Source organism: Rana temporaria, chromosome 3 (genome assembly GCF_905171775.1).
Source record: "Rana temporaria chromosome 3, aRanTem1.1, whole genome shotgun sequence".
Classification (NCBI taxonomy): domain Eukaryota; kingdom Metazoa; phylum Chordata; class Amphibia; order Anura; family Ranidae; genus Rana; species Rana temporaria.
The window spans coordinates 459,858,197-459,872,973 of NC_053491.1; the positions used below are offsets into that span (position 1 = coordinate 459,858,197).

Below are 14,777 nucleotides of genomic sequence, written 5' to 3' on the forward strand. Positions count from 1 at the left end.
CAAGAACTTTTCCCATCGGAAAATTTGAGAACCAGCTCTCAAATTTTTGCCGTCGAAAATTCCGATAGAAAATGTCCGATGGAGCCTACACACGGTTGAAATTTCCGACCAAAAGCTCACATTCAACTTTTTTTTTCGGAAATTCCGATCGTGTGTACTCGGCATTAGTTGATTGTGGTTGCAGTTGACTGTTTGAGTTGTATTGGTAATTATTCTGTTCTCTTTAGCAAGGACATGTCCGATTGCAGTGCATACGCTGCTTGCAGGAACTCTACACTGTCCCGGGACATGGTGGAAAAGTGGAGCTTTTTACCAGCAGGTTTAAGGTGAGATTTATTTATATTTGTTAGTTTTTTTAGATTTTTTGGCTTATTTTTTGATTCATCGTATGTGAATGCAATTCCCTTTTTCAGGACAGAATATTGTCAATGGTTCACGACAAAGAGCCGCAGGTTTCTGCAGAATCAGTAAAGCTAATTAATCTGATCTCCATGTAAGTGTTTTATCATATTGTTCCTTGGGGGGTCTCTGGCGTTTCTATCGGGTCTCTGGGGTAGTTATAAAGCTGGCCATACACTAGTAGAGTTATGTTTAAAGTATTTTTCTTTTTAAGAATGTTTTTGATTTTTCAATCTGTAGTGGGGATAAATTGATGTTCACTTTCTACCGCAGTGATGGGAAAATTCAAAGGAGCAGAATAGAAAACTTTTCTCAATCAAATTTCTAGAAATAAAAGTGATTTTCTTTAAAATAACAAACATGTTATGCTTACCTCCATTGTGCAGTTAGTTTTGCACAGAGTGGCCCCTAGTCCGTGTCTTCTGGGGTTCCTCGGCGGCTGTCTCTGGTCCTCCCCGCAAGAACTCATCACCTTAATGCGAGAGAGCTTGCATGGTGATGAGTCCTTGTGGGCGCGCTCCCGTGATACAGCGAGCGGCCATAGCTGTATCACTGTCTCACAACCCCTTTTTAATGCATCTTATTTTTACTTACTTGAGCCACAAAACTCTGTGGGCTCGTTCCCACGAAGGTTTCCCCCAGCTTGAGGCGGCTCGTCATTGGCTCCCGCTGCTATCAATCAAATTAATGATGCAGTGCGCCGGGGGGCGGAGCCGAGTGATACAGTTGACGGCTATAGCCGCCGGCTGTATCACGGCAACGCGCCCGCAAGCTAACCCCTTTGGGAGAGCGCTTCCCAAGAAGGGGGTTAGCTCTTGCAGGGAGGAGCCGAGATAGCCGCCGGGGGACCCCAGAAGATGAGGATCGGGGCCACTCTGTGCAAAACAAACTGCACAGTGGAGGTAAGTATGACATGTTTGTTATTGAAAAAAAATAATTTATTTACCTTTACAACCCCTTTTAAAGTGCGGTTCCACCCAAAAGTGGAACTTCCACTTATTTGTCTCTCTCCTCCACATTTGGCGCCTTTCAGGGGGAGGGGGACCTGTTTTTGACAGGTCCCCTTCCCCACTTCCAGAAACCGTTCCACAGTGAAGCTCGGCACCTCTCCTCCTTACTACATCGCTGGGCCAATTAGAAAGCGCAGCGTGCTTCGTGCATGCACAGTAGGGAACGTGATTCCAGTGCGGGTTATCGCATGTCACTCGCAGGCAGTTCACTCTGCCCTCTGCGAACCACTGCGGGTGTCAATGTAAAGTTCATGACACCGCCAGATCGGATCGCAGTGCAAACTGGCAAATGGTACAGGAATCTGATCGCATGGGTGTGAACACTAATGCGATCCGAGTCCAGTGTCGGACAAAAATGAGTCCTGCAGCATTTTCATGTGAATGCAATGTAAGTTCAGACATACATCTTTATGGATAAATTCACATCGCAGTGATCTGCACAGCAATGCGGTGAGAATCGCATGTGATGTCTGTGCTCGCAGTGTGAACCCAGAGGTCCTTCGAAAGACAGTTTAAAAAAAGGAAAAAAAGAAAAAAGCAGGATGTGGTATTTGACACTAAGATAGTAGATCTGCACATCTGTGAGCACATGAATCAGGTCTGTACCAAGGCCTACTTGGCCAATGTGAAGCAATAACAAGGCATCTATGGCTAGCCTTGGTCAATACATGATATCGCTTATCAATATCAAGTTTCTGCTTACATCTGTTACTAAGATAGTACAATACTCTGCTGCAGGAACATGGAGAATATTTTCAGTGCTGACGAGTGTGCAAGTGTTGACATTCTGGTGTACACCACCAACCGTTTTGTAGCATCTGCAGCTGGGGACTTCCTGTACCAGAGGTTAGTTTTGTAGAGCCTTTCCCTATTTTATATTGATCTTATATTTTCTTTACTATGTCTGATTTTGTTGATATATCTGTCCGTTTAAAATGTAATTTTTTTTTTAAAGCAGTGTTCCACCCAGATTTTATATTTTTTTTCACCCGTTCTGCTGCACTGCGTTAAATACTTTAATGCATGTGATTAATAAAATCGCTGTTACGTTCCTCTTTTTTTTGTGCGAAAATCGGCGGCAATTGACGCCAATGGTAGCATCAGAATTGGTGCGACCCCGCATTTGCGGTGCTGCACTGATTCCCAAAAGTAGTTGGCGATTTCAGGATGCGATTTCTTTTGACATCTGTGCTGAAACCCTCACAGATGTCTCTGAAATCTGCAAAACTTTGAGCTCTTCTATAAATAAAACCGGGTTTTTAAGGTAGTACTGTAGATAAAACCTTGTCCATACGTAAGACATGCCAATGATTGGCAAAAATCTCCTTCACCTCTCTATATTGTGAGTGGAATCCAGAGATAAAATTCCACTCCCGGCCACTATCAGGGGGGGGACCTACCCCATCTCTAAGGAAATCATCCCTAGGGAGTCCAGCTAGCTCATGTATAATAGAGTCAAGTACTTCACCATGATAGCCCTTCTCAATAAATTTCCTCTTTATAATTTCAGCTTGTATTAAAAAATCGCAAACCTCCGAACAGTTTTTCTTTACCCTAGTGAGTTGTCCTTTAGGAATATTTTTAAGCCACATAGGGTGATGGCCACTACTAGTGGGTAGGTAACTGTTGGAGTCAGTGGGTTTAAAAAAGACCTTAGTGCACAACGTATTAGCATGTCTAAAAATATGAACATCTAAAAAATGTATATCACTAAGACTAAAATCACTGGTCAATGTAATATTATTGGAGTTGCAGTTAAGTTCCTTTAAAAATGCATGAAGCGTAACAAGTGGGCCTTCCCAGATAAAAAACAAGTCGTCGATATATCTTTTATAAAACAATAGCTGTGGGCGAGCTACTGAAAAAATATTTTTGTCTTCCCACTCCCCCATAAAAATATTTGCTATACTAGGGGCAAAACGAGCCCCCCATAGCAACACCCTTGCATTGGGAATAAAAAATCCCCATTAAACCAAAAAAAGTTATGGCCCAAACAAAAATCAAGGGCATTCCTCAGAAAGATTTTATGGTTATGGGGGATATCATCACGACGACATAAGGCCCAATTAAGAGCAAGGAGCGCATCATCATGTTGAATGATGGTGTATAAGGATGCCACATCAGCGGTTACCATATACACCTGCTCCTTCCCTGTAAGATCAATAAGCTGCAACATCTGCAACAGACTCTTAGGCCGCGTACACACGGTCGGACAAAATCGATGAGAATGGACCGAGGTTCAGTTTCATCGGTCCAAACCGACCGTGTGTATAGCCCATCGGTCTGTTTTCCTTCGGTCCAAATTTTAAAACATGCTTCAAAATCAAACCGATAGACCCCTGCCCGATCGGACCAAACCGATTGTTAGTACAGAAAAGCATCGGTTCAAAACCCGCGCATGCTCAGAATCAATTCGACGCATGCTTGGAAGCATTGAACTTCGTCTTATTCAGCACGTCGTGTGTTTGACGTCACCGCGTTCTGACCCGATCGGTTTTTGGAACGATGGTGTGTACGCACATCAGACCATCAGGCCACTTCAGCGGTGAACCGATGGAAATGGCCCGTTGGATCATTCTCATCGGTTTGGAACGACCGTGTGTACGTGGCCTTAGTGTCTTTTGAGGTATATATTTTTTTTTTTACAATGCTTTCTCTTTTTTTTTTTAATCAGTATTTCGGGAGCATTTGTATAAGTACAGTTAGAAACACATATGAGGTCACACTTAACCCCTACAGCGCCCTCTAGTGGTTAACTCCTTCACTACCATTGTAATTTTCACAGTAAGTGCATTTTTATAGCACTTTTCGCTGTGAAAATGACAATGGTCCCAAAAATGTGTCAAAATTGTCCGATGTGTCCGCCATAATGTCGCAGTCACGGAAACAATTGCTGATCGCCGCCATTAGTAAAAAAAATTATTAATAAAAATGCCATAAAACTATCCCCTATTTTGTAAACGCTATAAATTTTGCGCAAATCAATCGATAAACGCTTATTGCGATTTTTTTTTTTTACCAAAAATAGGTAGAAGAATACGTATCGGCCTAAACTGAGGAATACATTTTTTTTGTTATTATATATTTTTTTGGGGGATATTTATTAGAGCAAAAAGTAAAAAATATTGAATTTTTTTCAAAATCGTCGCTCTATTATTGTTTATGGCGCAAAAAATAAAAACCACAGAGGCGATCAAATACCACCAAAAGAAAGCTCTATTTGTGGGGAAAAAAAGGACGCTAATTTTGTTTGGGAGCCGCATTGCACGACCGCGCAATTGTCAGTTAAAGCAACGCAGTGCCGAATCACAAAAAGGGGCAAGGTCCTTAACCTGCATATTGGTCTGGGTCTTAAGTGGTTAATCCCTTTTTTCCAGTTTTGAATCTCTTTACCAGCAGTGTCATCTTCCACTGACGGAGAGAGCAATGGATATTGTCGGTTTGATGCATCTTCTTGTTTCTAAGCTATTTTGCTTTTTTTTTTTTTTTTTTTACAACAGGTTGCTGAGAGTTGACCTGGAGGAGCTGAGTCCTGATAGGAGGAATCGTCATGATGCAGATGTAATATTTTTTCAGAGATTGATGGCATTCTTTAATTCCACTAATGTAAGCGGATGTGACATTTTATTCAGTTTCTAACCTGTAACCTGTTTGTGTGTTTTTTCCTTTTTATTATGATATTTGCATCACATGTTCTCTGGTTGTCATGGATGACTTGCCTCATTCTGCATGTTAAATAATCCTACATAAAGTGCAGCCTGGACTAAAATCCTGACTCGTGGCAAAAAATTATTATATGTAGAATCTTTGATAAAGATTCTATTTAAATGCAGTCACTGCAATGAGAACATGTGATTACACATCTATTAAAGGGTGAACAAAGCAATAAAGCATGAACATCCGATTCACACAACATGGAGGGTTGGTGAATAAAGTCCACACTTGTGTCCCAAGTGAATGAATCAAATCACCAAACAGGTGCAAGGAATCAAGTGAAAAAAAGTTCATAGGAGTACTCCCAATGTATAGGACATTCCACATATAAAAACAATTCAGCTGGAAATAATGGCTTGTCTGAAGCAATCCTCAAAAGATACAAGTAGGTGAAATAAACTCTTACCAGCTTTGGTGGACTTACTTGCTAATACTAGCAGTGAGTCAAATAGGCATGGTGGTCACACCGGACCCTGGGCTCTGTATGAATCAGTCAATCAGCAGGGATGGTCACTCCTATGGGAAAGATGAAACCAATCCGGATCTGAAGCCTCGCTTCTGGAGCAGGAACCCAAAATGTATGGAGCCAGCAATGGAAGGCCAAGCTCAAAACAAATACAATCGGTATGGTGGAGGGAGACAAAGAAAAGAAAAAAATGCTCCCAATGGTGCAGGTCAAAAAAACCTATGAAGGCTTTTTATTAAAATTCACGTGATACAATAAAAAAGCAGTATGGGGTACCAGATGTACTACCCGACGCGTTTCGGCTTAAACAGCCTTCAACAGGGGCATGCCTCACTGTGCCATACCTTACTGTGCCCATTGCAGTCTCACTGTGCCATACCTCATTGTGCCCATTGCAGTCTCACTGTGCCATACCTTACTGTGCCCATTGCAGTCTCACTGTGCCCACTGCAGTCTCACTGTGCCCATTACAGTCTCACTGTGCCCGAGTACCTGAATTCGTCCATTTTTTTAAAAGTCGTGCTTTCCTCCTGCCGTTTCGTTCCGTGATAGTCATTTGACATTGTGTTCCCGCCTATCACGGAGGTCCTCTCATCCGGGACTCCGTTTCCCAGCAGACACTGTGTTCAGTGTTCCGCCAATCACGGACATTCTTTCATCCTCGGACGTCCTCTTGTCCAAGGATGAAAGAATGTCCGGGATTGGCGGAACACTGAACACAGTGTCTGCTGGGAAACTGTCCGAGGATGAGAGGCCCTCCTTGATAGGCGGAACACAATGTCAAATGCCTATCACGGAACGCCAGGAGGAAGCTGCGACTTTTAAAAAAAAATGGACGCCTGTCAAGAATGCAGGTACACTGACTCGAGTTTAAGCCGAGGGGGTGTTTTCAGCCCTAAAAAAAGGGCTGAAAAACTGGGCTTATACTCGAGTATATACGGTACTTGAATTCTGTGCCTGACTACCCGTGTACTGACCCTTGCTTCATCTACTATTTTTGCTTGCCTGCCCAGATCCTCTTCTGTCTCCTGCCGTCTGCACACACGAGTAGCCACTGCATTGTTAGCTGGGAGTACCTGTGGTCCACAACCAGGTTCCAGGTTCCCTCCACCATCAGGGGACAAAAAAACCTGGGGAATGCCCAGGGAAAAACCAGGCCTACTTACTGACCAGCTCGCAGAACAACCAATTAACCTGTCTAACAGTATGCGTTAAAAACAGGGTTTTTTTTCTGCACGCATTTTCAAACGCATGAGCCACAGAGCCGCGCCAAGGAACCCTGTAATCTGTGGTCCTAACACTAAACAATGAGTGTCCCCACAATGGAGGCACATGCATTCTAATGGATAAATAGGGGCAGGTGGACTGAAGGGGAGCCACCCCTCCTTAAAGGTGCCCTGGTGAAGAAGCAGGCTGGAGCTCTCTGGGGAACCCCGTGTTGACTTTCAATAAGTGCTCTCTCTACCATAGAAACCTGACACTTGGAAATCACCTTTTTCACCCACACATTTAATAATGCAGGCTGTCCAAGTGTCCACAAAGGCCAACGGGTATCTCGCCACTTTTGAAAGCGGGGTGCACTCTGTTGCCAAAGAAGGCTTGTTTGAGGGCTTAAAAAAAAAAAAACGCAAACGAGAATGCATCAAAAGAGGGAAAGACCATTAGCCAGAGGAGGATTCATTATTATTCCCAATTTTGGTTGAGACATTATAACCTCTCATACCTTTTTGTTTAGTTCCATGAACATGGTGCCTACCTTGTGGACAGTCTGTGGGACAGTGCCGGGACTCGACTAAAAGACTGGGAGTGTCAGACCGATATGCTGCTGATGGAGGCTGGTGAGTTCATATCTATCAGCGCATTAAATTGTGTATTATAATGGCAATTGTTGCAGTGAAAATGCACGCAATCAAAGCTTGGCACCTGATGGCACTGCATTCTTGGTTTCTAAAGCTGTACCACAGGAGAGTCAGGACGCCCACTAACGCACAGCTCCTTTCTCTACCTGCAACGTAGAGCACGTCCTGACTCTCCTGTAGTCCAAGGGAGGGGGCGAGCACGACACTCCACACCAGGGAGAAAGCCTTGCATTACTGTGTGGAGTTACAGACAGAAGAACAGGAAGTGAGGATTTCTCAGAAGAAATAAGGACATTTAAAAGCAAAATGGAAGGATGAGGTAAGTGAAGGAGGACTGCACTAAGGTAAAGGAAGCCATTTAGGGAAAAAAAATTGTACCTTTACAACCCCTTTAAAGGGGTTGTAAAGGAATTTTTTTTTTTCATAATAAGCATCCTTTACCTGCAGACATTCCTCTTTTCACTTCCTCATTGTTCGTTTTTGCTCAGAAGTTGCTCTATTTCTTCTCTGTTCTGTTCACTTCCTGCTTGTCTGATTGTTACTCACCATCGTGACGGGAGGGTTTACTGCGGTGGTCAGTGACGTGCTCACCCCCTCCTGGGAACTACATCTGTGTGGCAGGACGCTCTCTAAATGTTAGAGACCTCAAGGAGGTGTGAATTACTGGGCGTGCCGCAATGCATTCTGGGAAATGTAGTTCTTACATGAACGAACGAAGCAAACCAGGATGTGAATGAGAGAACAGAAACTAGAACGCCGGAGGTGATATAGATGAAGGAATTTAGTAGGTATTTACTCGTTTTTTAACAGAATCATTACACTATTCTGTCTGTCTACCTTGCAGACATTCATTTTAGGCAAAAATGTTTTTTCCTTTAGTGACCCTTTAAGTATTTTTATCCATAGCCACCATCTGATCCGATCCTGTCTGCCAAAAACAGATGGATGGTGGTCCTATTTTTCATCCGTCCAGCGGATCGGATGGAAAGGGACCGCCAGTCCATAGAGGAGAGCAGGTCTGTGTCCGCTCTGCATAGTGGAGTGGACACTGACCTGTCAGCCATCTGTTCAGCGGGGATTAGTGGCACGGTTGAAGTCACGGAGCTTGCGGCGGGCGCGCGCACAATGCCGGGGTGTCAAACGCCTGTCACTGGACGAGACGGGACCAGGGGGGGGGAAGCCGCGAGTTTTAAACAATGGACGCCCGCAGCCCCTCAGGTACACTGACTCGAGTATAAGCCGAGAGGGGTATTTTCAGCCTCAAAAAAAATCGGCTTATACTCGAGTATATATGGTAGTTCGAAAAATCATTCTCATCATAACCTGTCTGCCAAGGTCTTTTAATTGCATACAATTTTATTTTCATGTTTAGGTTTAAATGACCAGGAAGAAAGCCTTCTGATAGAGCTGTTGGTGTCTTCCTTAAGGCAAGCTGCAGAAGGGACATCTCCTATTGGTCGAGTGCCTGTAAAGAAAGTGAGGCATTAATAAGAAAAACCCTTATTGTGGTCTTTCCTATCTCTTCCTTCTCATACCTCCCCATCTGTTCCAGGTTCAGTCCATGAAGGACAGAAAGGCCCATACCGAGGATAAAGCCAGACTGAGTCGTCACATGATTGTCGCTCTTCCACATCTTCTAGCAAAGGTATGACAAGCAAGAGGTGATAGCGATGGTGTGCGATACAAGAATCCATTCTAGTTGGGCAGAGCGGTTTCTAGTTGTTTAAAACTTAAAGCAGACCTTTACCCATAACAACTTGCTAAAAAATAATGTTCTTTAGCAAAGAACATACATTCCTCATTAATAATTACGCTACCAATATTAGTGTGTGCTGTAAATTTCTCCTGTTTCTTCTTGCTGGAGGCGGCCATTTTGCTGAAGCCCAGTGATGTCCTGTGACGTCCACTCAGGATAAGCAAGCCAGCTGAGCGTGAAGTGATTAAACAGTTTGTTTTTCTTGTTTACATTTATTTTTTATTTTTTTGGGTTAACAAACACTTTAAGGTTGAACTTCGCCTTCAATTGCTACCTTATTTAACCTCTTGACGACCTTGTACGTCCTCGGCTTTGTGTGGTGATATCTGAATGATGCCTGCAGCTACAGGCATCATTCAGATATCGCCGTCTTCAGCCTCCGACTCTGTGCACGATAAGAACAATCAAAGCGGCGGTTCCGCGCTTGATCGTTCTTATAGGTAGCGGAAGTGGACGTCCCCCCTCCCGCCGCCATCCGGTGCTTCTCCGGGCTCTCCCGTGCCATCGGGGGCCCGGAGAGCCAATCGGTCGGCGCTGCTGGAAAACATAGAGACCGTCGGAGGCCTGGGCACGACGTTATGACGTCACGCCCAGTACCCGGAAGTAAACAAAGCCGCAATCGCGGCTGTCGGCATGTGATCGTGATTTTTTTTTCCACCAATTTCATGCTTGTAAGCCTGGAGGAGAGATGTGGGGGTCTTATTGACCGTCTTCAGCCGCCGATTCTGTGCACCATAAGAATGATCAAAGCGGCAGTTCCGCCGCTTGATCGTTCTTATAGGCAACAGGAGGGGACGCCCCCGCCGCCATCCGGTGCTTCTCCGGGCTCTCCCGTGCCATCGGGGGCCCGGAGAGCGAATCGGTCGGCACTGCTGGAAAGCATAGAAATGACTGGTGACCAGATGGTCACCAGTCATCTCTATGACCGTCGGAGGCCCGGGCGCGACGTTATGCCCGGTACCTGGAAGTAAACAATGTCGGCATGTGATCGTGATTTTTTTTTTTTCACGGATTTCATGCTTGTAAGCCTGGAGGAGAGATGTGAGGTCTTATTGACCCGCATATCTCCATAAAGAGGACCTGTCACAGTGATTCCTATTACAAGGGATGTTTACATTCCTTGTAATGGGAATAAAAGTGATCAAAAAAAAAAAGTGTAAAAATAAAAACAATTAAGTAAAATAAAAATACAATTACATTTTTTTTTTTTTTTTTCAAAACGCCCCTGTCCCCGTTATCTCGCGCGCAGAAGAGAACATGCATTCAAGTCCCGCCCATATATGTAAATGCCGTTCAAACCCCACATGTGAGGTATCACCGCATGCGCTAGAGCGTGTGCAACAATTCTAGCACTAGACCTCCTCTGTAACTCGAAAATAGTAACCTGTAAAAAATGTTAAAGCGTCACCTATGGAGATTTTTAAGTACCAAAGTTTGGCGCCATTCCATGAGTGTGCGCAATTTTAAAGCGTGACATGTTAGGTATCTATTTACTCGGCGTGACATAATCTTTCACATTATACAAAAAAATTGGGCTAACTTTACTGTTTTGTTATTTTTTAATTCATAAAACCGTATTTTTTCCCAAAAAAATGCGTTTGAAAAATTATTGCGCAAATACCGTGCGAGGAAAAAAAAGTTGCAATGACCGCCATTTTATTCCCTAGGGTGTCTGCTAAAAAAATGTATAATGTTTGGGGGTTCTGATTAATTTTCTAGCAAAAAAAAAAAAGATTTTTACACGAAGGAGAGAAGTGCCAAAATAAGCCCGGTTGTAGTGGTTAAAAAATCAATTCGACCCTCATGGATCGGTAACCATGGCAATGCTATCTAGCTACGGCTACAGATCAGTGACTGCTTTTTATTCTAAACAGAAGCGGCCTTCAGAAGAACATTACTCCTACTTTTCCTGTGGACAGTTAGCTAGATTCAGGTAGAGTTAGGTCGGCGTATCTACCGATACTAACTCGGAATCTGCGCCGACCTAAGTTTAAGTGTATTCTCAAACAGAGATACACTTAAACCTATCTAAGATACGACGGCTTGCGTCGTCCTATCTTAGGGTGCAATATTTAGGCTGGCCGCTAGGTGGCGCTTCCATTGCGGTCGGCATAGAATATGTAAATTACTAGATACGCCTATTCACGAACGTACGCCAGACCAACGCAGTACAGATACGCCGTTTCCGCAAGAGATAGGCCGCCTAAAGTTATTCCATCAAATAGATGGAATAGTAATGTTAAGTATGGCCGTTGTTCCCGCGTCGAAATTCGAAAATTTACCGCCGTTTGCGTAAGTCGTCCGTGAATAGGGATTTACGTCGTTTACGTCCACGTCGAAATCAATAGGCCCGTGCGGCAGACTTAGCCGCAATGCACACTGGAAAATGTAGGCGCCCGGCGCATGCGCAGTTAGAAAAAAAAATGGGAGCTGCGGTGGCTCAACGCGATTGGCACTGTGCTGACAAGCCATTCACCTCTGCAGCTAGAGGTTCGGATCCCGGTCTCGGCTTCATGTGAATTGAGTTTGGTGGTCTCAGCCCGGCTCCCGGTGGGTGTGCTATGCAAGGTAAGCCTGTGCTTAGTACGCCCACCCCCCTCCCACAAAAACCACCACACTTACACACGCACTCTAAATTGGGTTAACACACGCACTTTGACCACGCGGTCTCTAAAAGAGAGGCGAAGGACTAATGGGGCTGGTTGAGCGGGCTAATCCTCTCACTCCCTTATAGGGAGTCCCTCTGCCCCGTTGGGCTTCAAAGCGGAGCAGGTAGGGCGGGCTGTGTGGGAGGACCCCCTCACACACCCGCCATTGCCACCCGGGGCATGGAGAAAGATGGCAGATTGCCTCTGGGGGAGGCCTGCCTACTCCCAACTCCTGCAGTCCGGCTCCTCTCTCGAGTACACTCACAAAATACACTTTAAAAAAGGAAAAAAAAAAAAAAAAAACGTCAATCACGTCGGATCAAGCCTCATTATCATAAAACACGCCCCCTCAGACAAATTTGAATTAGGCGCCCTTATGCCCGCCCGCTTTAGGCTACGCCGCCGTAACTTAGCAGGCAAGTACTTTGAGAATCAAGTACTTGCCTCGCTAACTTAAGGCGGTGTAGCCTAAACACGCTAAGCTACGCCGCCGCAAAGTTAGGACACCCTACCTGAATCTAGCTAAGTGTGTCTAATCTTTGCTATCTTGTAGTGCTACAACTGACCCATCACCCTATATCTGATATTTGTCCGATAGCAAGTCTGTCACTGTGTCCTGTAGTGGCTTAGTAGCCAGCAGGAGGAACAAAGAGCAAAGTGATGTACCAGACATTCTACACATCCCAAAGTATTCATGTTTATAGCTCTGCAAGAGATCGTCACCCCCCCTGAAAAAAGACAAGTAATTGTTTAATTCTTTCTTGTCCATTGAGGGGTACAGGAAGTCTTTCCATGCACCATTGCATTCCACAATGCAATCTTTCCATAGATCCCATACAATTGGTTGCAGGGGGTAGAAAGCACTCTATGCTGCAAAACCCGTATATACTCAAATACCGTATATACTCGAATATAAGCCGAGGCACCTAATTTTACCACAAAGAACTGGGAAAACATATTGACTCGAGTATAAGCCTAGGGGGCTGGATTCACGTAGATCCGCGCATTTTTACGGCGGGGTATCGTATTTACGCTACGCCGCCTTAAGTCAGGGAGGCAAGTGCTGTATTCACAAAGCACTTGCCTCCTAACTTACGGCGGCGTAGCCTAAATGGGGCCGGCGTAAGCGCGCCTAATTCAAATGAGGATGAGGGGGCGTGTTTTATGTAAATGGATGGTGACCCGCCGTGATTGCCGTTTTTTTACGAACGGTGCATGCATATTCCAGTGTGCATTGCTCCAAAGTACGCTGCAAGGACGTATTTGTTTCCACGTGAACGTAAATTACGTCCAGCCCCATTCACGGACGACTTACGCAAACAACGTAAAATTTTCAAATTTCTGCGCGGGAACGACGGCCATGCTTAACATTGGCTACACCACCTAGGGGGCAGCTTTATCTTTACGCAGCGTACCTCTTACGGAAACGGCGTATCTTTACTGCGACGGGCAAGCGTACGTTCGTGAATCGGCGTATCTAGTCATTTACATATTTTACGCCTAAATCAACGGAAGCGCCACCTAGCGGCCAGCGGAAAAATTGCACCCTAAGATACGATGGCGCAGGCCGTCGTATCTTAGCTAGGTTTAAGTGTATCTCAGTTTGAGCATACACTTAAACTTACGACGAGCTTAGATTCCGAGTTATGTCGCCGTATCTACTGATACGCCGGCGTAACTCTTTGTGAATCCGGCCCAGGGTGTCCATCTGCATGCCTCACTGTGCCTCAATGTGCCCATGTCCATGCCTCACTGTGCCCATGCCTCACTGTGCCCATGCCTCACTGTGTCCATGACTAGACTGACGTTTAACATGCGAGTCTATGGAAGGGGTGCCGGCTTTGAAAAATCGGTGCTCCTCAGCCGTAGGTCCCCCAGACAACAAACTTTGCACGCTTGTAGAGGAGAAATGGGGCTACATATGTGCCAAGTTGGACCGGCCGGTACTGGGTCACCGGAGAAATTACCGTTTAACATGGGAGTCTATGGAAGGGGTGCCTGGCTTTGAAAAATCGTTGCTCACTGGGTTGTAGGTCCCCTGGACAACAAACTTTGCACACTTGTAGAGGAAGAGTGGGGCTACATGTGTGCCAAATTTGGGGTCCAGGGACCTACGGCCGGCCGGTACCGGGTCCCCAAAGTTTGTGAGATCAGGCGCAAAAAGGTGATTCGAGTATAAGGCGAGGGGGGCATTTTCAGCACAAAAAAAAATGTGCTGAAAAACTCTGCTTATACTCGAGTATATACAGGTAAGTATAACATGTTTGCTTTCCTGATTGGCTAACTGAGTTTGATTGACAGCAGGGAGAGAGCCAATGGCATTGCTGCTGTGTCTCAGCCAATCAGGAGGGAGAGTTACGTACGGCCAAGGCATTCGAGAGGAGGCTCAGGTGAGTATTAGGGGGGCTGCTGCACACTGAAGGCTTTTTATCTTAATGCATAGAATGTATTAAGATAAATAAAACTCTGCCTTTACAACTACTTTAAAGCGGGGGGTTCACCCTTAGAGGGCTCTTTTCCCCCTTAGATTCCTGCTCGTTTTCTCTAGGGGAATCGGCTATTTGTTTTAAAATATGTGCAGTACTTACCCGTTTACGAGATGCATCCTCTCCGTCGCTTTCGGGAATGGGCGTTCCTTCTTGATTGACAGTCTTCCGAGAGGCTTCCGACGGTCGCATCCATCGCGTCACGATTTTCCGAAAGAAGCCGAACGTCGGTGCGCAGGCGCAGTATAGAGCCGCACCGACGTTCGGCTTCTTTCGGCTACGAGTGACGCGATGGATGCGACCGTCGGAAGCCTCTCGGAAGACTGTCAATCAAGAAGGAACGCCCGCTCCCGAAGACCCATACCCGGAAGCAACGGAAGAAGATGCAGCTCGAAAACGGGTAAGTACAGCTCATATTTTAATACAAATAGCCGATTCC

At 45.2% G+C, this 14,777-nt stretch overlaps 1 protein-coding gene across 2 annotated transcripts in view; it reads left to right on the forward strand.

Moving 5' to 3' along the window:
- The window catches only part of STAG3 (stromal antigen 3), a 137,122-nt gene that overhangs the window by 52,518 nt on the left and 69,827 nt on the right, over positions 1-14,777 (forward strand). For both annotated transcript variants that reach the window (XM_040346752.1, XM_040346753.1), the window contains exons 11-17: positions 228-326; positions 414-493; positions 2,148-2,255; positions 4,910-5,015; positions 7,325-7,427; positions 8,821-8,924; positions 9,001-9,093. In XM_040346752.1, coding sequence (XP_040202686.1) covers positions 228-326; positions 414-493; positions 2,148-2,255; positions 4,910-5,015; positions 7,325-7,427; positions 8,821-8,924; positions 9,001-9,093 — 693 coding nt within the window. The remainder of the gene's footprint in view (positions 1-227; positions 327-413; positions 494-2,147; positions 2,256-4,909; positions 5,016-7,324; positions 7,428-8,820; positions 8,925-9,000; positions 9,094-14,777) is intronic.